The 24,366-nt window shown below is 43.4% G+C and overlaps 1 protein-coding gene across 2 annotated transcripts in view; it reads left to right on the forward strand.

The window, feature by feature from the left end:
• Positions 1-24,366, forward strand: part of ATF6 (activating transcription factor 6) — a 202,492-nt gene that overhangs the window by 148,100 nt on the left and 30,026 nt on the right. For both annotated transcript variants that reach the window (XM_030205966.1, XM_030205964.1), the window contains exon 14: positions 3,253-3,364. In XM_030205966.1, coding sequence (XP_030061826.1) covers positions 3,253-3,364 — 112 coding nt within the window. The remainder of the gene's footprint in view (positions 1-3,252; positions 3,365-24,366) is intronic.

The raw sequence follows: 24,366 nt of genomic DNA on the forward strand, positions 1-24,366 counted from the left end.
TATGGTGAAACTTGCGTGTGGGCCAGCAGTTAATGAATCATGTTCTTACCTCCTTCAAGCAGCTTATTGCTTTTCCCAGAAATAGTAATGAGAGATTTTTTTGGAGTCCATCTCTGTGTGTAGCGTTTTGTTCACTCCCTCTCTTCCTGAGGCAGAGTTGTTGTGATCCTGACAGCTTGTATATTTTCAGTTTGAGGTAACTGTAGCAGAAAAGATTGGGTTGCTTACCAGCTTTTCGGTTGGTTGTTTTTTTTTTTGGGGGGGGGGGGGGGGGGGGGTTGTCCTGCTTGGTGCTTCTGCCCTGTTGTCCTTTCCCTCATAGACATTATCAGTTACTGTTTGTCTCTCAGCACATTTCACATGACTAGTTGACTAAAGTGCCAAGTTTTAAACTTAAATCTGTTTATATGATCTCATACTGCAAGGGAGGCAAATGTGAGTAGAATTTGTATAGAGGGTGGGGCAGAGGACCTCTTACTTCAACTTCCACAGAAATATTAGCAGGTAGTGCAAGTGTTCCAGACGTTCTGGTATACCCCAGACTTTTTCTGTCATTCCAGAATCATTGGGTGGGTCTCCTGGTAGCCTAGGACTGTAGCTATATTAGTTGGTTTGGGGTTGGAGGAAGTAAAATAGAAAATGCTGGCTACTTAGAATACAGGGTCATAGTACCATAACCTACAGGTGGAGGCTGATTCTGATTAAGATGGAACCTGAGAAGAATACCAAGAAGGAAAAATTGTCTAAACCTTTGGAAGTGCCCACAGATTATACAAAAGTTGGAAAATAATCCTACATAATTTTGATACTATTGCTGTGCTTAAGTGTATGTTTATCGTGTCTACTGTCAGTGCAGACATAAGTTTCATCCTGACCTTCTTAACAGGTAATTTTGTAATAGCAACATTCCTCTATTGCCAGGTGTGCTGTCATTTTGTGTTACTCAGGCTTCTGTAAATTAATAGAAAGCATAGAGGGAAAGAAGGAATGGCATGACCAAATTGCTCTTTCATCTGTCTACTAAAGTCCACTCTTTCCACCGACTAACACATTTGAGTGCTTGAGTGACATACCATACTGTGCTGAGGCTATACATGAGGAGAGCAAAGGTGTTGCCTGGCCTACCTCTTAACAGTGTCTTTCTGCCAAGTAAACCAAATTGCTGTTATATTATATTCTGAATATGCACAGAGGGTAATAACAGGGTGTCTAAACTTATACGTCCAGAGGTCACTTGATAGGAGCCCATTCTGTAAGGGAACATAGGCCCCTATTTTCCTTTTCTAGGACACTAACCTAACTGGGATGTACACGCTTAATATTAGATGCAAGCATTTACACCAGCCATGGAACTGGTGTTAGTGTTGCCACCTAAATGCCAGAGATATGAGCATAAATTATAGTATTCTGTAATGTGCGCAAAGGTGAGCCCCACCTGTGTTCTCCCTGTACTGTGTAAGATATTTGCAGAGTAGCGCTTTAGCAGAATGTTTGCATTTATGTGCATATATTTTTATTAGGATTTATTTCCTGCCTTTTTAAAAAAATCACCAAAGGCAGTGTACAGCAGGAATAAGTTGATTATAGGCAACAGATAATTACAGCACTAAAAATATTCACAACAATACAAGGTATGAAATAGTATGCTGCATTATAAGCCCTACATAATAAAACATCTTAATAGATGGTGTAGGGGGTAAGCAAAGGTGGAACACAGAGATAAGTGTAACAGGAGATAGAAGATAAGGGGACTAATTTAAAGTAAGTTGCACGTGAAATCATAAGGGTGCATGAAGTTGTATGTAAAATCAGAAGGGTGCATGAATACAATCTCAGCTATAGTAGGAGTGGATAAGCAAGTCCTGCTATGTTATATGCATAAATGCCATTATTCTAAGCATATATACTCATAGTTGGCATATAAATGTTAGCACCTATGTTACAGAATTGGCCTCTTAGTCTGGATCAGTCAGGACGACTTGTGCTTTCATAGTATAGTGTAGCATTCATTATTTATTAATCACCCACTCTTCTTAAACCCAAGTCAATGAACAATATAAAAAAGTAATATTGTAACTGAACAACACATAACAATCCAGCAATTTTTTGAATTAAAACATCAATATAACTAACAGTACAAATGGTTCAAATAGCAGTACATACATCAAACGTTGATGCTTTATTCAGTCACTAATTCAATTGTGTTTCACTCTCAACTAAATATCACTTTATGGAATGAGTCTATATAATAGATTGTTGTGAGACCATGGAGTAGGTGAAATTCTGTAACCATTTAGGCCCTTAGACAGTATGAGAAAAAGCAATGCCAAATTCTCACAGCACTTATGTACCGGACACACCAATCTTCCTTGCAGCAGCTGGTTTCATGCTTGTTATGAAGCAGCCATCTTTTTTTGTTGTTGTTGTTTTAATGGAGAGAAAGAAGAACATAAATATGAATTGTTGCATTGTCTAGTGGCCTACAGCTGTTTTCTAAAGGCAGCTGCAAGCCAGTAGCCTACAAAGTGTTTTTTTTTGTTTTGTTTGGTGTTTGGTGTTTTTGAAGAGCCTTCATGTTAGGGCTCCTGTACAAAATGAGATGATGGTTTCTATTGTTTCCTGGTGACACCGGCTGAAAGTTATTTAATCCTCATCTGAATTCTACATAGCACCTGATTTAAACTAAATAAGCATGTCCACAGATCACGTAGTCTACATTTTAATTCCTCCCCGTCCAAATAGCCACTGAGTTTTCATGTTCTTAATGTGAATTTTGATTCCTGACTCCTTTAATAGCTGCTAATTAAAGCTATATTTTTATTGGTGTATTCTGGCAACTTCTGTCTTTTTTTTCCTTCTTAATTTGCTTCTTTGGTTCATACAGATGGTCTGCTTAGGATATTTGGAGTACTTTTTGATTGGATTTTCTAAATTTGTCATAGAACCCGATTATCTCGGAAACACTTATGGGACCATTCAGTCTATGTCAGATTTGCTTTGCATAGCTTATTCTTTCTTCAGGGTTTCTATCCCAAGTGTGTATTGGTGCTGAAATGTTGTACAATAAAGTTTTTAATTCACTTGTGACTATCAGTTTCTGGCCTTAAGCATGGTCACATGTCATAAGTGATAATGGTATGATCTGAGTTCTTTGAAGCATTTCTTGTTAAGGGGACTTCATAGTTCACAGGTCAAACAGCATCCCTCTTATCTCATGTAATGTAACTTTTTTTTTTCATTTCTTTTTGATAGGAACTCTGGAAGTGAGTTACAAGTTTATTATGCCTCACCAAGGAGTTACCAAGATTTCTTTGATGCCCTTCAACGAAGAGGAGATACTTTCTATGTAGTATCATTCCGCAGGGTGAGTGGTAATATACCATTGTTTCACTTACTGCTTAATTAAGTACTTTTTGTCTCCACCAATCTAGTCTGTTCTTGATGGATTACAAAAGAAAGAAAGAAATAGATGGTTTTAGATATTTCAGGGGCTTGCCAGACCAGTTCCGAACCCAGCCGTGGAAGTCATGGCATTCAAGGGCTCTGATGTATTGAGAAAGCTAACAGTGAGAATGTTGTAGCCCACTATGAAGGTAGTCATACCCTTGGTATATGGAATTCTCTTTCATGGGTTGGTGACCATGAAACAGTATTTTTAACTGCATCCGTGTGGTTTTCCTAGTGAATTGGAAACCCAAAACATAAAATTGCCCTTTGTTGTCTTAACTTTGACATAGAGAGGAGCTGAAAGCAGCACCAGTTCCTCTAAGGGAAAGTAAAGTCAGCTGAGTTTTTTTTTTTTTCTTCTACTCCACCTGCTGGCTGGGGCATATCCCACTCGTCTGGACTGGTTTGGCAAGACTTAAGAAAAGGAAATTAACAGGAGAGTCCAGATTTTATATTTCTGATTTGGGTTAAATATGTTTGGATTTTTCTAAGTATTTGCTGGCAGTTATAATGTGCTTTGTGGCTATTTTAGAACCAGTTCATATTGCCGCCCATTCCATCCTCCTCCAGGTTCTTTTCTATGTACCCCTCTTATGGAAGAAAGGCAAGCATTCCTTTTCTGCATGGTTTCTTAGTTTGCATTACTATTTGTGCTGAATTCTCTCATGCTTTCAGGGAGAAAGCTAGAACTCTAATTTGTGCAGGGTTTTGAAGGGAAATCACTACAGTTAGGTTCAGTGATGTTTAAATGATATTGAGGTGCATTTTCAATATGACGTCTAAGTCCTATTTTGGACGTTTTGCTAAAAACATCCAAAATCCGAATAGAAAAGAAGGTCATTTTCAAAAAAAGAAAAGCATCTATCTTTTTTTTTTTTTTTAAATACTGTTTTGAACAATTGTAATTTGGACGTTTTGGGGGGTTTTTTGGTCCATTTTCGGGGAAAAAAAACCCAACAAAAAATGAATAGGTGCAAAATGTAGAGATTCATGCCATTGGGATGTAGGAGGAGCCAGCAGTTTTAGTGGAGTGGGCCCAAAGACATCCCAGGAGAGCAGTGGGGCACCCCTAGGGTGCACTTCTGTGCACTTCATAAAAATGCTCCCAGGTACATACAGTGGGGGAAATAAATATTTGATCCCTTGCTGATTTTGTAAGTTTGCCCACTGACAAAGACATGAGCAGCCCATAATTGAAGGGTAGGTTATTGGTAACAGTGAGAGATAGCACATCACAAATTAAATCCGGAAAATCACATTGTGGAAAGTATATGAATTTATTTGCATTCTGCAGAGGGAAATAAGTATTTAATCCCTCTGGCAAACAAGACCTAATACTTGGTGGCAAAACCCTTGTTGGCAAGCACAGCGGTCAGACGTCTTCTGTAGTTGATGATGAGGTTTGCACACATGTCAGGAGGAATTTTGGTCCACTCCTCTTTGCAGATCATCTCTAAATCATTAAGAGTTCTGGGCTGTCGCTTGGCAACTCGCATCTTCAGCTCCCTCCATAAGTTTTCAATGGGATTAAGGTCTGGTGACTGGCTAGGCCACTCCATGACCCTAATGTGCTTCTTCCTGAGCCACTCCTTTGTTGCCTTGGCAGTATGTTTTGGGTCATTGTCGTGCTGGAAGACCCAGCCACGACCCATTTTTAAGGCCCTGGCGGAGGGAAGGAGGTTGTCACTCAGAATTGTACGGTACATGGCCCCATCCATTCTCCCATTGATGCGGTGAAGTAGTCCTGTGCCCTTAGCAGAGAAACACCCCCAAAACATAACATTTCCACCTCCATGCTTGACAGTGGGGACAGTGTTCTTTGGGTCATAGGCAGCATTTCTCTTCCTCCAAACACGGCGAGTTGAGTTCATGCCAAAGAGCTCAATTTTTGTCTCATCTGACCACAGCACCTTCTCCCAATCACTCTCGGCATCATCCAGGTGTTCACTGGCAAACTTCAGACGGGCCGTCACATGTGCCTTCCGGAGCAGGGGGACCTTGCGGGCACTGCAGGATTGCAATCCGTTATGTCGTAATGTGTTACCAATGGTTTTCGTGGTGACAGTGGTCCCAGCTGCCTTGAGATCATTGACAAGTTTCCCCCCTTGTAGTTGTAGGCTGATTTCTAACCTTCCTCATGATCAAGGATACCCCACGAGGTGAGATTTTGCGTGGAGCCCCAGATCTTTGTCGATTGACAGTCATTTTGTACTTCTTCCATTTTCTTACTATGGCACCAACAGTTGTCTCCTTCTCGCCCAGCGTCTTACTGATGGTTTTGTAGCCCATTCCAGCCTTGTGCAGGTGTATGATCTTGTCCCTGACATCCTTAGACAGCTCCTTGCTCTTGGCCATTTTGTAGAGGTTAGAGTCTGACTGATTCACTGAGTCTGTGGACAGGTGTCTTTCATACAGGTGACCATTGCCGACAGCTGTCTGTCATGCAGGTAACGAGTTGATTTGGAGCATCTACCTGGTCTGTAGGGGCCAGATCTCTTACTGGTTGGTGGGGGATCAAATACTTATTTCCCTCTGCAGAATGCAAATAAATTCATATACTTTCCACAATGTGATTTTCCGGATTTAATTTGTGATGTGCTATCTCTCACTGTTACCAATAACCTACCCTTCAATTATGGGCTGCTCATGTCTTTGTCAGTGGGCAAACTTACAAAATCAGCAAGGGATCAAATACTTATTTCCCCCACTGTATCTCACCTTTGCTCCCTTATCTTGTCCCCTGGGCCCTCCAAAACCTACCCAAAATCTGCCCCCCACTGTACACCACTACAATAGCCCTTATGGCTGAAGGGGGCCACCTATATGTGGGTACAGTAGGGTTTTGGTGACCTGGGGGGGGGGGGGGGTCACAGTTTCCACCACAAGTGTGACAGGTGAGTTCCCCACTGTGTACTTCACTGACCACTACACTACTCCAGGGACCTACATGCTGCTGTAATAGACCTGACTTTAACTTCTGCAATTGTCATAGAGGCTGGTAAATATATTTTTATTCATATTTTTGGGGGGTGGGAGGGGGGTCAATGACCACTGGGAGGAGTATTGGGGGGTCACCTCTGATTCCCTCCAGTAATCATCTGGTCATTTAGGACACCTTTTTGTGCCTTATTCGCTCTGAAAACAGGTCTAGACCAAAACATCTTGGTTTTAGTCCTGGATGTTTTTGTTTTGTTCCATTATGGCTGTAAAACATCCAAGTGTTAGGCACACCCTGATCCCACCTTCAAAACACCCCAACACGCCCCCTTGTGATTTGAACCCAGTTCTGACAAACTTCATAGAAGAAGGTCTAAAAATAAATTTCAAAAATACTGATTTGGACGTTTTTGTGAGAAAAACTTCCAAATGCTCTTTCGAAAATGAGCCCCCCCCCTTGTCTTGTTCTTAAAAATGATAGCAGGTGGCTCCTTTATAGACTACTAGGAAAAAAGGCCCATTTCTGACACAAATGAAACTGGCGCTAGCAAGGTTTTCCTCGGAGTGTGTGTGTTTTACAGAGTGTGTGTGAGAGTGAGTGAGTGTGTGTGACAGAGAGAGTGAGACTGGGTGCAAGAGTGTGTGTGTGAGAAATGAGTGTGTGTGCCATGGGCCCCCCTCCCAGTTGCAGGGTTGGCCCTGTCCCCCTCCCTCCCAAGTTCCAGGGTCCGCTCGCCCTCTCCCCCTCCCTCCCAGTTGCAGGGTCCGCTCGCCCCCCCTCCAAGTTTCAGGGTCCGCCCCTCCCAAGTTCCAGGGTCCGCCCCCCTCCCAGTTCCAGGGTCGTTGCCCCCTCTCTCTCCCTCCCAGTTCCAGGGTCGTTGCCACCCTGCGATGTTTAACTGCAAAATTAGGGAGCTGTGTAGTGTAATAAAATGCACCTGCAATGTTGTGAAGCTGACTCTGTGGCTTCACTGAAGTGAAGGGTTCGTAAGGTTCATGAGATTCGTCACTGTCACCATCTCTCTCGGCCCCACCCTCATGTCAAAACGTGATGACGTCGAGGGCGGCGGATCTATCAGAGGCGCGAGGTCGGGGTCGAGAGAGATGGTGGCAGACTGACAAATCTGACGAACCTTACGAACCCTTCACTTCAGTGAAGCCACGGAGTCAGCTTCAGAACGTTGGAGGTGCTTTTTATTATAGTAGAGACTAGTTTATTGAGGCATGAGCTTTCAAGGACCAGAGTCCTCTTTATCAGATGCATGAAGTGAAGTTTGAGGTAGGTAAGTATACATGAAGATGCAAGGGTGAAGGGGTGTGATATAGAATAAAGGGATAGAACTGAAAAGCACAAGGCGGAGTGTAGAAAGGGAGTAGTAATAACAGCATAGTTCACACTCAGATGTGAATGGACTTAACTGTTCTGAAGTCATCCTGTCTTTGTTCTCTCTCACCACAGTTGTCAGTTAACTGAACTATGCTGCTGCTATTTAACTGCCTCCTGAATTTTGTCATACATCTGATGGATATATACTCTGGTCCTGGAAAGTTCATACTTCAATGAATTGGTTAGTCACTAAGGTGCTGTCTGCCTCTATCATTTTCATTACACCAGACCAACAGAGCTACCTCCTCTAGTGTCTTATCCTTATTTTCTTATCTTAGCTAGCAACGGTGAAGCCTACATATCTATTCATTTTCCATTCACTATGTTAGCTTTTTGTAGATTAATTGATTAGCTTCGAGCTAGCCATATTAAAATCTGCCTTTGCTCCCTGAAGGAATCCACAAAACTAGCACTAGAGAGGTATAGTGGTTTCTGATAGAATAAGATCCCTCTCTCCCCTGAATGTTACCCATACAAATGCATCTTTGGCATTGGAAAGAGATAACAGATGATATGCCAAAAAAAGCATCTGAAGTGATAACACATTTGAAGAAAAACACCAACTGTGCACTGAAGCACACAGGCAATGTCAAAACATTCCATTAAAAATAAGAAACATATGCTGGGGAATCTTATCAATTGCATTAACTGGGTGTGTGGGGGGTCATTTGGTGAGAAAAAGGTCAGATGTCTACTGGAATTCTCAACTAGTAGAAATGCAAACCATGGATTTGTCTCCAGAGGTATGTGCTTAGTTGGGAAGCGAGGACTACAGTTGTCTATTCAAGCATTAGAAATGTAAATAACTCAGTGGTTGATGAGTATGAAGATTGCTTGTTACCTTGTCTGCCTGGTAGAGTTTTAGTGAGTGATGGGGAGCTGTAAAGCTATCCTAGTATATATGGGTACTAATGACATAAGACAGTACACAAGGAAAGCTATAGTTAGGATTTTAGGTAGGAAATTGAAATCCAGAACCTCCAGGTAGCATTCTTGGAAATGCATCTCTTTCTACATATAGGACCCCTTGAGGGTGAAGCATGAGGATACTTTCTCTTAGAAAAGTATTCTACAAAATGTATCCACAACATATTTATACCAGATATTTAAAACATAAAAAAATTCTTAATTTGTGCACATATGATTTAAAATGTGCACATAATGCAAACCACTACCCAACCCCACTCTTTGGGATTTATCTCATTACCACATATATAAGTGTGAATGATATAACATAATACATTTTTATTTGCAAAAACTCTGGGCAGTTTTATACCAAGCCATTTTGGTATGTAAGCCACTCTAAAACTGTTGGAATTATGAGAAAGCATGGGGGGTGGAGGGTTTCAGGAGCTGTGTCTAGGGAAATTGTTTATACACCTCCCCTGTTTCAGGTTCATATGATTTGGCTAGCAATAAGAAGGCTAAGCAGAAATATATAGTTCTGAAAATGAATTATTAAAGCATGACAAATTAGCAAAGGCATAAGTAGCAATGTTGGTGATAAATTCATTACAGAGTTTATCTTGTACTTCTGATAATAAAACCAAGCTATCAGGCTGAAAATGTATCTGACTTCCTGACCTTTAGGAGAATAAATAGCCGTACAGCCTTCTTATGGCAGGCACAGACTCCAGATCCAGGAAACGTCTCTTGTTCCATGGTGAGACTGGAATGATTCTCATTACACAGACTGCAGCTGACCTGATCCTCATTCTGCGAGCTGTGGGTATGAACCAAAAGCTGAGGCCACTAAAGCAAACAGAGTGGCAAATAAGATAATCCATTATTCAGCAAAGTCTTTGAGTCTTTAGGATGTTGCCTTGGAAAGCAGCAAGGTCTTGGCTTCTTTGGAAGCAAATACAGCAAAAAGTGAAGTCCTTTATGAGGGGCATAATCGAACGCGAACGCCCATTTGTAAAAACGTCCGTCTCCGAGAACGGGTCTGTGAAGGGGCGGGCCGAACTGTATTTTCGAAAAAAATGGACATCCATCTTTTTTTTTGAAAATACATTGGATTAGGGCGTTTTTTGAGCTGGGCGTTTTTGTTTTTTAGCGATAATCGAAACCGAAGCGTCCCAGCTCAAAAACGACCAAATCCAAGGCATTTGGTCGTGGGAGGGGCCAGCATTCGTAGTGCACTGGTCTCCCTAAGATGCCTCTATGCCAGCCTCAAATATCATACCTAGCTCCATGACAGTAGTATGCAGGTCCCCAGAGCAATTTTACTTTAGTTGGTGCTGCGTGGGACCCATGCAGAGAGGAAAAATTGGAAGAAAAAAAAAAACAAGCAAGCAAGTGCAGTCAGGGACGTCCAAATTAAAAGATAGTAAAAGGGGGAATTGAACCAGCAACCTTTTGATTACAAGCTCAGTGCTCTAGCCAGTGCACCACTGATTAGACGTCCTTCCCTTTCCATTAAGTCCCTCCAAGTTTCTGTCAGCCAATCACAGCTCATTTAGCTGACATCTGTGTCAGCTAAACAGCGGTGATTGGCTGACAGAAACTTGGAGGGACTTAATGGAAAGGGAAGGACGTCTAAGCACCTGAATAATGTGGTTCACTGGCTAGAGCACTGAGCTTGTAATCAGAAGGTTGCTGGTTCGATTCCAACTTTTACTATCCTGGTAATTTAGACGTCCCTGACTGCACTTGTTTTTTTTTTTTTTTTTCTTCCGATTTTTCCTCTCTGCATGGGTCCCGCACAGCACTAACTAAACTAAAATTACTTCGGGGACCTGCATACTGCTGTCATGGAGCTGGGGATGACATTTGAGGCTGGCTTACAAGTTGGGAAAAAAGTGTTTAACATTCGTTTTTTTTTTGGTGGGAGGGGGTTACTGACCACTGGGGGAGTCAGGGGAGGTCATCCCCGGTTCCCTCCGGTGGTCATCTGGTCATTTAGGGCACTTTTTTGGGACCTGTTCGTGAAAAAAATGGGTCCAACAAAAGTGACCTAAATTCTCTCTGAAAACGCCCTTCTTTTTTCCATTATCGGCCGAGCACGCACATCTCTGCTCAGCCGATAACCACGCCTCAGTCCCGCCTTCACCACGCCTCCGACACGCCCCCGTCAACTTTATGCGTTCCCGCGACGGAGTGCAGTTGGAAACGCCCAAAATCGGCTTTCGATTATACCGATTTGGGCACCCAAAAGAGAAAGACGTCCATCTCCCGATTTAGGTCAGAATTTGGGCATTTTTCTCTTTCGAAAATAAGCCTCTTTGTCTCTGCTTATAATTATTAGTTTCATGCTGTGTTATCAGTGTTAGATGCAAATCTCTGAGCACTGGAAAACAGTCTGTTTGGAGGAGTTGGAGCTCACCAGTTGTTGGCAGAGACAATCGGATGTTTGCTGTTACATGGCAATTAGATGAACCATATCCTCTGTGATGAGAGACAGAAGGCAGACACATGCAGTGGTATCAAGGCTGGCTGAAGGTGATGGCAATGTTATATTTTCAAGGTCTTCCTAGTTAAATTTGAATCTAAGAAAGCCCCTAGCACCATGTTCCAAGCACATACATTGCAGGGAACAGTGTCTATATTCATTCTTCGTACTCGGGCAGCATGGCTTTGCCTGTTGTCAAAAGTCTAGATTGCTATGCAGCACAATCCATGTTGGTTTAGTTTTGGCCTCATATACACACAAAAAGGTAGATCAGGCTGTGGCCCTGTAGGAGTGTTAGTCTCTTTAAAGTGGAAGTTGCAACTAGAGAATGACACAGAGATGCGGACCCATGGTTAACCGTGGTAAAACTGCAGTAGCGGAAAAAAATTTGGGACGTTTACAGTGGGTGTGGGAGCAAAAATTTACCACCTGTGAGAACAGTAAAAAGCCTTGCTCCCCCAGTAAGAAAAACAAAATCACAGTTACCACTTCTGTGAATCCAGCGTCTCTGTCCATCCCTCCCTCCTCCCCTCCCCTCCGTATCTCTACCATATGGCGCACCAACAGCGGTCCCTACAGGCCTGCTCTGGGGCCTTCTCTCTGCTGGGTCCGCCATCTGATGCAAAGACAAAGTGTTGCGAACGGAGGGAGGGGGCACTGTAGCTGAAGGGAGAGAGGTGCTGGTCCATGGAAAGGGGGGCTGGAGCTGACGAATAGGGAAAGAGGTTCTGGAGTTGGAGGGAAGGGAGAGGTGCTGGACCATGGGGCGGGGGGGGGGCTGGAAGGAAGGGAGAGAGACGCTGGACCACAGGGGATCTGGAGGGACTCGTATTTTCTCTCTCCTTTCTTTTCCCTTCTCCGTCCTACTTTTTTCTTTCCTTCTTCGTGATGTGTGTGCTTTCATTTTGACTGGAAAGTTAAACATTAAGGAGACTAGGTACTTCAGTGACAGCTAGGCCACTAATTATATGGAAACAGAAAATTGAAGGCAGATAAAGACCATATGGCCTACCTAGTCCTCCCATCCATATTATCTACTTAGAGATTGTATGTATACTATCTACTTAGAGATTGTATGTACTTGTCCCAAGCTTTCTTGAATCCAGGTAATCTTCATATCCACCACCTCCACTGGGAGGCTATTCCACAATTTACCACCCTTTCTGTGAAGAAGTATTTCCTTAGGTTACACCCGAGTCTGTCCCCTTTCACCTTCATCCTATTTTCCATCATTACAGAGCTCCCTTTCTACTGGAAGAGACTTGTTTCCTGTGTATTTATCCCATGGAGATGTTTAAACATCTCAACTCTCCCACCTTTCTTAATGAGAATACATGTCGAGATCTTACGCTTTGACTAAACTCACTGACCATTTTAGTAGCCGCCCTCTGGACCAACTCCATCCTGTTTTATATCTTTTTGAAGGTGCAGTCTCCAGAATTGTACACAGTACTCTAAATGAGGTCTCATCAGAGACTTATGCAGAGGGATTATCACCTCCTTTTTCCTATTGTCTGTTCATCTACCTGTGCATTCAAGTATCCTTCTGGCTTTTGCTATCAACTTTTCTAACAGTTTGACCACCTTAAGTTCATCACGTATGATCACACCTAAGTCCTGCTTATCTTTCATGCACAAAAAGTACTTCACCCCCTAAACTGAATCAGGTTTTTGCAGTCCAAATGCATGTCTCTGCACATTTTAGCATTAAATCTTACCTGCCAAATTCTAGATCATTCTTGAAGTTTTGCTATGTCCCTCTTTGTTGTCCACACCATCATGGATGTCCACCCTATTGCAAATTTTGGTATCACCCACAAAGAGGCAAACCTTACCAGAGAGCCCTTTGGCAATATCACTTACAAAAATGTTAAAAAGAGCGTAATCATGCCTCACACCACTGGTAAAATCCCTTTCCTCATAGTGACTTCCAATTACCACTACCCTCTGTCACCTTCCACTCATCCAGTTCCTAGCGCAGTCACTTTAGAGCCCATACCAAGGATACTCCATTTATTTGTAAGTTGTGTCTGCAGAACTGTCAGTGGCTTTGCTGAAATCTAAGTACACCACATCTATCGCTGTCCCTTGATCCAACTCTCTGATCACCCAGTCAAAGAAATTAAGCAGATTTGTCTGATAAGACCTTCCTTTAGTGAAACCAATAAAAACTGACTTTGGCCCAGGCTGATACTTCAACCATCAGTCATATTGTGGTATTTTGTCTTGGAGTCCCAATTATGATAAGTAATTGATTGATTGAATCCAGTTAATCTTCATATCCACCAACTCCACTGGGAGGTATGAATCCGCAAACGAACCTTTTTCGGAGATGGGAAGGCGGTAGAACGAGAGGACATGAAATGAGATTGAAGGGGGGCAGACTCAAGAAAAATGTCAGGAAGTATTTTTTCACGGAGAGAGTGGTGGATGCTTGGAATGCCCTCCTGCAGGAGGAGGTGGAGAGGAAAACGGTAACGGAATTCAAACATGCGTGGGATAAACATAAAGGAATCCTGCTCAGAAGGAAGGGATCCCCAGAAGCTTAGCCGGTGGTGGGAGGCAGGGCTGGTGGTTGGGAGGTGGGGATAGTGCTGGGCAGACTTATATGGTCTGTGCCAGAGCCGGTGGTGGGAGGCGGGGCTGGTGGTTGCGAGGCGAGGATAGTGCTGGGCAGACTTATACGGTCTGTGCCCTGAAAAAGACAGGTACAAATCAAGGTAAGGTATACACAAAAAATGGCACATGTGAGTTTATCTTGTTAGGCAGACTGGGTGGACCGTGCAGGTCTTTTTCTGCCATCATCTACTATGCTACTATGTTACTATATATGATACTATATAGACTGTCTTTGTTAGATTGCATCACCTGCTTGATCATTTAATCCTTTACTCTTCTGCAATCCATTGAGCCATAGAACTAAGAAACAAAAAATGCCAAAGGTCTGACGAAGCAGATTGTGATAGAGCATCAGCTGGGGCTTTAAGTTCCTTGAGTTGCCTGGCTCCCAAGTCCCCACTCTTTAACTGAGACCTCATCTTTTGTTAGAAGGAAAAGACATCACATTTGTTTCTTAGCAGAAAGATAAACATCTGTAAATCCAGTCTATTTTTGGAGTCCATTGTTTTTGTTTAATGTGTGTCTGAAATGTTTTGGCCATATAGCATGACATTTTTTTTTTTTTTTTTTTTTAATATTTATTGGTTTTAATTTCATACAAACAAATCACGTTTGTAAGGCAATACAGAGAGTTATAGAGGAAAATAAAACATATATATAATATATTTCAATCAAGCATACATGTCACATATATTTATCTTATCTCTCTTCCTTAGACCATCATTATAGGAGGAGGGGGGAGAGTCTAGACAAATTTAAGGAGAATTATCACTCTAAAAAAGAGAAGGAAAAATGGAAACAAAATTTGACATAAATTGGCATAGTCCTGATATTATATCTCTTAACTCTTATCTGCTGATATCAATCATTGTTCTTATTCAACTAGTTGGATTTTTGGCGTCCAGAAAAACCTTCAACTGAGTAGGCTCAAAAAATACATATTTAGTGCCTGTCATTCGAATTATGCATTTACATGGATATGCTAAGGTAAATGTTGCGCCTAACGCTTTTACTTCATCTCTAAGTATAAGAAATTGCTTTCGTCGCTGTTGTGTTATCTTGGTAACGTCAGGATATACCCATATTTTCTGTCCACAAAATAAAGCTGACGAATATTTAAAATATTTTTTCATAATCATATTTAAATCCTGTTCGAAGACCATTGATATTATTAGAGTCCCTCTTGAAGTTATTTCTATCATGGAATCTTCTAGTAGTGCAGTTAAATTTTGAATATCTATTACTGGAAATTGAGGATCTTCTCCTTGCTTTTGCACTTTAGGTAAATAGTAAACTTTATTACAAGGTGGAATATCCGCATCGGAAAACTTCAAGATATCCTGTAAATATTTTTTAAAGAAATCTCGAGGAGTCAAAGCAGGTGAAATAGGAAAATTTAACATCCTAAGCGTTAGGCGTCGATTATAATTTTCTATCTACTCTAATCTGCGAGCAGTGTAAAGTTTATCTTTTACAAGAGAGTCTACAGTCATCTTGACAGATTTAATATCTTCATTTATTGTAGCAAATTGGATAGCAGATTCTCTTTTAATTTCTTCATACGATTCTGTCATAATAGTCAACTTACTAGCAACCGTAGAAATTTCTCGTGTGGATTTAGCAACTTCAGTAGTCAGTCTCTGGAGCGCCAACCAAATAGCTTCCATTGTAACCTCCTGGGGCTTTTCCAGCTCCAGTACATTTTCAACCGCTGGTCCAGGGGAGAAACCGCCAAAAAGGGTCAAGTCGTTACCCACTTCGGAGTCCGCTTGATCCCCTGACTCCACTCTGGCGCCTGCGGGACAAGGAGGCGGATTCAGCGTCGGCGGCGATAAGGTGGTATCCAGGCCCCTGGCCGACGTCGCTCCTTCGTTGTCGGTCAATGCGGGGATCGCCACGCCGGTATCGAGAGGTAAGCTTCTCACAAAGCGGTCTAATGTCTGCTGGTTAGGAGACGACGTTAGTGCAATTGACGGTTGCACTTTTGTCGTCCCCTTTCTTTTGGTATGAGGCATAATTAGAAATCGGGGAAAAGTTAAAAAATTCCAACAAACAGTTGAGAGCTTCCGTGAGCACAGCTAGGACGCCATCTTGCTCCTCCCCCCAGGATAGCATGACATTTTATCACTGGAGCTTTTAAGCAGTTAAGCAAGTTTAGCAGCCATAGGATAGGGCATGTTGGGGACATAAGTACATAAGTAGTGCCATACTGGGAAAGACCAAAGGTCCATCTAGCCCAGCATCCTGTCACCGACAGTGGCCAATCCAGGTCAAGGGCACCTGGCACGCTCCCCAAACGTAAAAACATTCCAGACAAGTTATACCTAAAAATGCGGAATTTTTCCAAGTCCATTTAATAGCGGTCTATGGACTTGTCCTTTAGGAATCTATCTAACCCCTTTTTAAACTCCGTCAAGCTAACCGCCCGTACCACGTTCTCCGGCAACGAATTCCAGAGTCTAATTACACGTTGGGTGAAGAAAAATTTTCTCCGATTCGTTTTAAATTTACCACACTGTAGCTTCAACTCATGCCCTCTAGTCCTAGTATTTTTGGATAGCGTGAACAGTCGCTTCACATCCACCCGATCCATTCCACTCATTATTTTATACACTTCTATCATATCTCCCCTCAGCCGTCTCTTCTCCAAGCTGAAAAGCCCTAGCCTTCTCAGCCTCTCTTCATAGGAAAGTCGTCCCATCCCCACTATCATTTTCGTCGCCCTTCGCTGTACCTTTTCCAATTCTACTATATCTTTTTGAGATACGGAGACCAGTACTGAACACAATACTCCAGGTGCGGTCGCACCATGGAGCGATACAACGGCATTATAACATCCGCACACCTGGACTCCATACCCTTCCTAATAACACCCAACATTCTATTCGCTTTCCTAGCCGCAGCAGCACACTGAGCAGAAGGTTTCAGCATATCATCGACGACGACACCCAGATCCCTTTCTTGATCCGTAACTCCTAACGCGGAACCTTGCAAGACGTAGCTATAATTCGGGTTCCTCTTACCCACATGCATCACTTTGCACTTGTCAACATTGAACTTCATCTGCCACTTGCACGCCCATTCTCCCAGTCTCGCAAGGTCCTCCTGTAATCGTTCACATTCCTCCTGCGACTTGACGACCCTGAATAATTTTGTGTCATCGGCGAATTTAATTACCTCACTAGTTATTCCCATCTCTAGGTCATTTATAAATACATTAAAAAGCAACGGACCCAGCACAGACCCCTGCGGGACCCCACTAACTACCCTCCTCCACTGAGAATACTGGCCACGCAATCCTACTCTCTGCTTCCTATCTTTCAACCAGTTCTTAATCCATAATAATACCCTACCTCCGATTCCATGACTGCAATTTCTTCAGGAGTCTTTCGTGCGGCACTTTGTCAAACGCCTTCTGAAAATCCAGATATACAATATCAACCGGCTCCCCATTGTCCACATGTTTGCTTACCCCCTCAAAAAAATGCATTAGATTGGTGAGGCAAGACTTCCCTTCACTAAATCCGTGCTGACTTTGTCTCATCAGTCCATGTTTTTGTATATGCTCTGCAATTTTATTCTTAATAATAGCCTCCACCATCTTGCCCGGCACCGACGTCAGACTCACTGGTCTATAATTTCCCGGATCTCCTCTGGAACCCTTCTTAAAAATCGGAGTAACATTGGCTACCCTCCAGTCTTCCGGTACTACACTCGATTTTAGGGACAGATTGCATATTTCTAACAGTAGCTCCGCAAGTTCATTTTTAGTTCTATTAATACTCTGGGATGAATACCATCAGGTCCCGGTGATTTACTACTCTTCAGCTTGCTGAACTGACCCATTACATCCTCCAAGGTTACAGAGAATTTGTTTAGTTTCTCCGACTCCCCCGCTTCAAATATTCTTTCCGGCACCGGTGTCCCCCCCAAATCCTCCTCGGTGAAGACCGAAGCAAAGAATTCATTTAATTTCTCCGCTACGGCTTTGTCCTCCTTGATCGCCCCTTTAACACCATTTTCGTCCAGCGGCCCAATCGACTCTTTGGCCGGTTTCCTGCTTTTAATGTATCTAAAAAAATTTTTACTATGTATTTTTGCTTCCAACGCTAATTTCTTCTCAAAGTCCTTTTTTGCCCTCCTTATCTCCACTTTGCATTTGGCTTGGCATTCCTTATGATCTATCCTGTTACTTTCAGTTGGTTCTCTTCTCCACTTTCTGAAGGATTGTTTTTTGGCTCTAATGATTTCCTTTATCTTACTGTTTAGCCACGCCGGCTGACGTTTAGTCTTTTTTTCCCTTTTTTCTAATACGTGGAATATATTTGTCCTGAACCTCCAGGATGGTGTTTTTAAACAGCATCCACGCCTGATGCAAGTTTTTTACTCTGCGAGCTGCTCCTTTCAGTCTTTTTTTCACCATTTTTCTCATTTTGTCGTAATCACCTTTTCTATAGTTAAACGCTAGCGTACTTGATTTCCTAGTTTCACTTCCTTCAATGCCAATATCAAAACCGATCATATTATGATCACTGTTATCAAGCGGCCCTCGTATCGTTACCCCCTGCACTAGATCATGAGCACCACTAAGGACTAAGTCTAGTATTTTTCCTTCTCTTGTCGGCTCCTGAACTAGCTGTTCCATGAAGCTGTCCTTGATTTCATCAAGAAATCTTATGTCCCTTGCGTGTACAGATGTTACATTAACCCAGTCTATATGCGGGTAATTGAAATCCCCCATTATTATTGTGTTGCCCAGTTTGTTTGCGTCCCTGATTTCCTTTAACATTTCCGCATCCGTCTGTTCGTCCTGGCCAGGCGGACGGTAGTACACTCCTATCACTATCCTTTTCCCCTTTGCACATGGAATTTCAATCCACAGTGATTCCAAGGAGTGTTTTGTTTCCTGCAGAATTTTCAATCTATTTGATTCAAGGCTCTCGTTAATATACAATGCTACCCCTCCACCAATCCGATTCACCCTATCACTACGATATAATTTGTACCCCGGTATGACAGTGTCCCACTGGTTATCCTCCTTCCACCAGGTCTCAGAGATGCCTATTATATCTAATTTTTCATTTAGTGCAATATATTCCAACTCCCCCATCTTATTTCTTAGGCTCCTGGCATTCGCATATAGACATTTCAAACTATGTTTGTTGTTCCTAAGTACATCATGCTTAGTACTTGACAGTATTAATTGGCAATCTTTTGTCTGATTTTTATTGTTATTTAAAGATACCCGATCTACTACAATCTCTTTTGCAACCTCACTATCAGGATACTCTATCTTCCCTGTTATGGTGATATCTTTGAAAGATACCTTATCCCGAACCATGCTCTTTTGAGCGACTGTCGGCCTTCCCCCCATTTCTAGTTTAAAAGCTGTGGTTATGATTCTCAGCTGTGCTGATCCAGTCTTAAAAAAGGCAATAATTTCTGCTAAGCATAGTCAGTCTTATGTAAAAGACACTATTAAATTAAAACTTCCAGGCATATTGCTCAATTTTTTTTACAGTGTACACCTTAATTTTGTGGAGAACATGAGTGGTTTTGAACTTTTCACCACTTTAAGCACCCTCCCCCAGGTTGCTTCACATGGGTTTCCAGCATCCCCTCCTAACATAGTTTTGTTTTGCCAACTTTAAGAATGTCACAAACTTTTTAATTTAATCTTGCATAAACGTAGAAATCATCTCTGGTGTTTCTCTCCTCTGGCTGCAATTCGGCAAGTTGCATATGTCCTCTGGCTATTTCTGTTTCCCAAGAGGGTTGAGGCCAGCAGAGGTGAATGGCTTTGCACACCACCTTCTCATGAAACAGAGGAGCTGGGCAGATAAGGAAAAAGAGAACTTCTTACAAATAAGGGATATCGAAGATAGATTTTCACATTTAGGACTCTTATCTGCTTTGGTTCGTTGTCCGAGAGGAAACTTCCTAGAGATAAGATCAGCAGAGTTGAGAGGTATAGACATGTGAAAGTCATTCACAAGACGTAAGAAATATGCTGAGGCAAACCAGTTGTCCATTGAGCCATGCATCTTGTCTCCAACAGTGGTTGGAAGATTGCTCCTAATAGAGAAGTCTGTTCCCTATTGCTCACTCCGAAAAAGCATGAAGTGGAGATACACAAATCTGGCTGGCTAAACGTTTTCTTATGGACTTATCCTACAGAAACTTACCTAAACCATTTTTAAACTCAGAAATAGTGCTAGGTTGACCATATTCTCATAGACCCCATCCTCTAGACTTAGTATTTTGGGTAGAGTAAAAAGCTATTACTTGTTACTGCAATGTAAACCACTTTGATCTCTTTTGGGAATGGTAGTGCTAACTTGACCATATTCTCATGGACCATCCTCTAGGCTTAGTATTTGCTTAGAGTAAAAAGCTATTACTTGTTAATGTAATGTAAACCACCTTGATCTCTTTTGGGAATGATGATTAATCAAACACTATTAAAATATCCTTTTAATTTTTATTACCCTTTTCTGTGCCTCCCCCCTTCCCCCAATACTGACATATCTTGATGTGGCAACCAGAATTGTATACAGTGTTTGGTCACACCATGAATTCAATGTGGAAACTTCAACATATAAAACCTTTCTTTCCACGTGATGTATTTCTCAACTTAATACAATCAATGGTATTAAGCCATTTAGATTACTGCAGTGGAATTTATGCAGGTTGTAAAGGACACCTAACTAAGAAACTTCAGACCGCACAGAATAGAGCAGCTAGACTGATATTCGGAAAATCAAAATTTGAAAGTGCCAAACCCCTTTGTGAAAAACTGCACTGGCTTTCCACCAAGGAACGTATTGCCTTCAAGGTTTGCACTCCTGTCCACAGGATTATTTACAGCAAAGTTCCTGTATATATGTTAAACCTCATAAATCTACTACCCAGAAACAGTACCACCCTATCCCGTACTTAAATTTGCATTATCCAGACTGTAGTGGTCTTAGATACAAATCAACTTATGCATCCAGCTTTTCCTACATAAGTACACAACTGTGGAATGCTCTGCCCAAAACCTTGAGACCTATTCATAACCATCTCAGCTTCACGAAATTACTGAAAACCAACTTGTTTAAGAAGGCCTATCCCCCTGACCCAAATTAACTTTCTACTTCCTGCAACACAGAAAAAACTATGGACCTTATTGGACTTCTATCACCACCCCCTCTTTATTTCTTTGTTGCTCTATACTTATGTTTCTTTCAAGTTGATTTCTATATTGTGTATTTGTATTTTATCGAACCAGAGCCTGCCTCTCTGGTACTGTGTAAGCCATATTGAGCCCTGCATCTAAGTGGGAAAATGTGGGATATAAATCTGTTAAATAAAACTAAATCTTTAGAGGCAATATTATAATGTGCATTCTGTTCCTTTTCCAAATAATTCTTTAACTCTCTAGATGCCTGTATGACTGCTGCTTCACATTGCATTGTGGATTTCAATCTGTTGTCTGCAAGGACACCAAGATCCATTTGCTTCTAATATGGAATCCATCAACGTGTACCCATAACTAATATCTGTTTTCTTTGGGGACAGTGGCTCCAAATGGATTAGTTTTATGGATACAGTGACAGTATGAACCTCACTCCTAAGCCAGAGTATGGAGTATGATCTTTGCCTCAGATTTACTGCTAACTCCCGCCATAGTACATGCATCATAGCAAAGAGAGCTTCCTTCTGGGTTTTTAATCAAGCCTATAACACTCAAAAATGATGGGAAATATTCTGTATCTTCCTTCCATATTTTCTTGGTATTTGAGGATCTTCTCTTTGCGCATGATTCACAAAGTAATTGCTTCCATTGCGTCCCACAGATCAGTCCAGAGACTTGTGGGTTATGTCCCTCAACCAGCAGATAGAGAGAGAGAGCAAACCTCGGAGTTCTCTATGTGGTCATGTGCAACCATCCAAACCTCAGGATTCTCTCTATCTAGTAGGTGGCGGGTCATGCCATTGCAGCTCTGTAGTGATCTGGCTCCTATCCCATTCCCTCGAGTACTGTTGAGCCTGTAATGGGGTTGAGAAGCTGTTTTCTAGCTAGGGGTATACCTGGTGGTGCCAGGTCCCTCCCTGCCTCCCCTACCAGCCTCCCAAATTTCCTCCTGGGTCTGACGGCCGGCTCCACTTCTCTCCTGCCTCTTCTTTAAGGTTAAAAAAAAAAGCGCGTTTGGGGTCGTGAACGTTTTTATTTCCCTCAGACCAAACTTGGGCGCTGGGCCAAAGCGTTTCAGCGTGTGGGAGGGCTGTGTTTGCCTGCTGCTCCAACGATGAGTATGTCGGTGCCGTCAGAGACAGCAAAGCGCTGCTAGTCATGTGGGAACCGCAGAGCAGCGTCGGGAGCCTGTGATGAGGCATGCATTAAGCCCGGTTCTCAAGGCAGACAGCTGCCGGATCTCTCATCCCGTTACTCAGCGGGGGAAGACCTGGAGGGGTCCGACGCTGCTTTGGCGGGAACACTGCTTCAGAGTTCAATGCGCGCCTCAGCAGGCGCCATTTTTGCTCTGCCTCACGTGGTGAGTCCCAAGTCGGACAGAGTGCAGGGGGTCCCGCAGGCAGGCGCGGGGGGGGGGGGTTGCCCAGACTGTCTTCCTCCGAGGTTGATGCGGTTGCACCGCCTTTCTCCCCTGAGTTCATACTTTTGATGCACAGGGCATTTCAGTTGAAGAGTGTGGGGGGGGGCCCCGCAGCGGCGGACATTCTACCTTGTCCTCAGGGTTCTCAGCCTGTTCCCCTCCTCTAATCTTCCAAGGAGGCCACGCTTGGAGCCCATGGGCATTGGGGAAGAGTTTTCTGGCCCTTCTGACACAGAAGGAGATTTTTCAGGGGATTCCCTGCAGGCACCGTCGGAGGGCTAGAGGAAGGGGAGTTGCCATCGGGGGAAGGTGATGATCCCACAGTGGTACGGCTGTTCCGTAGAGACGAACTCCCCTCTTTCAATGTGCAAGCTCTGGAAGTTCTCAATATTTCTTCTCCAGATGCGACCCCTGCGACCAGTGCTGCCCCCTCTATTATGACGGGGACAAAGGGCCTCTCTAGGGCCTTTCATATTCATGAGGCTATGAAAGTGCTGATTGCAGCTCAATGGGACACACCCGACACCGGCCTCAGGGTGGCGCGGGCAATGGTGAGTCTTTATCCCATGCGTCCGGAGGATGTGGACTCCTTAAAGATGGCTGTGGACTACTTAATTACGGTGGTCACAAAAAAAAAACACGTTACCAGTGGAAGGAGGCACGGCCCTTCGTGACCCCCAAGACCGGAAACTAGAGTCCTCCCTTAAGTCGGTTTTTGAGGTAGCGTCCTTATGCCTTCAGACCTCTGTTTGTGGGTCATACGCGGCAAGATCTTGTCTCTCTTGGGTTCAGAAGGCTTCTTCTGCAGAAGAACTGATTGACTACCTGCTGGCCTTGGAGTCAGGGCTAGCATACCTGGCAGATTTGCTTTGTGCTTCATGCCTCAGCCAAGGAAATTTCCTTTGCTGTTACCGCCCATCACTGGGTTTGGTTGAGGCACTAGACAGCGGATGTTGCCTCGAAGTCGTGTTTTGCTCGGTTGCCTTTTAGAGGAAGACTCCTTTTTGGCGAGGATCTCGCAGCAATTGTGAAGGAGCTCGGAGACTCTAAGGGTCAGCAGCTGCCAGAGGATAACGCGAGTTTTCACTCGGTACGCCCCCGGTTTCGGGAGGCCAAGAATTACAGACCAGGGCGGTCTGGTTCCTTTCAGAGGCCTCACTTCCAGCAGCCCTTTCGGGGGGGACCGTCGAACCAGCCCCTCAAACTCGCGAGGGCAGCAGGATGCCAGAGGCACGCAATGATGGGGCCCTGGCCCATCTCCTTCCTCCGATCGGTTGGGCGCCTATTCCACTTTTGGGAGGAGTGGGCCAGAGTAACGTCAGACAACTGGGTGCTTGAAGTTATTTGGGACGGTTACAAGCTCGAATTCGCCCGTCCCTTAACAGAATTTTTCTTGGAGTCTCCATGCAAGGCTATAGCCAAGCGGTCAGTCCGGGAGATGCTGTCAGAGCTTTTACGGCTGGAAGCAGTACAGCCAGTTCCGCCTGCTGAGCTGTTCCAGGGTCATTACTCCATTTACTTTGTGGTGCCCAAAAAAGGCGGCGCGTTCTGCCCTGTCCTCGGCCTCAAGGCGGTGAACAGGGCCCTCAGTGTCCATCATTTTTGGATGAAGACCTTTCTCTCGGTTATTTGATCGCTCTCGACCTCAAGGAAGTGTAGCTGCATATTCCTATTTGGCCATCGCATCAGCGTTTCCTCCGCTTTACGGTTCTGGGTCAGCATTACCAGTTTCAGGCCATGCCATTCAGGTTGGCAACGGCTCCTTGTACCTTTTCCAAGGTTATGGTGGATGTCGCCGCCTACTTGTGGTCTCAGGGCATTCAGGTGCACCTGTATCTAGACGATTAGCTCATCCGCGCACCCTCTCGCGAGGACAGTGTCCGGGTCACATCCGAGGTGCTTCACCTACTCCGTTTTCTGTGGTGGGTGGTAAACACGCAGAAGTGTCACCTCCATTCCATTGCAGTCCTTGGAATACCTAGGGGTGC

The sequence above is a fragment of the Microcaecilia unicolor genome, chromosome 6 (genome assembly GCF_901765095.1).
Source record: "Microcaecilia unicolor chromosome 6, aMicUni1.1, whole genome shotgun sequence".
In the NCBI taxonomy this organism is placed as follows: Eukaryota; Metazoa; Chordata; class Amphibia; order Gymnophiona; family Siphonopidae; genus Microcaecilia; species Microcaecilia unicolor.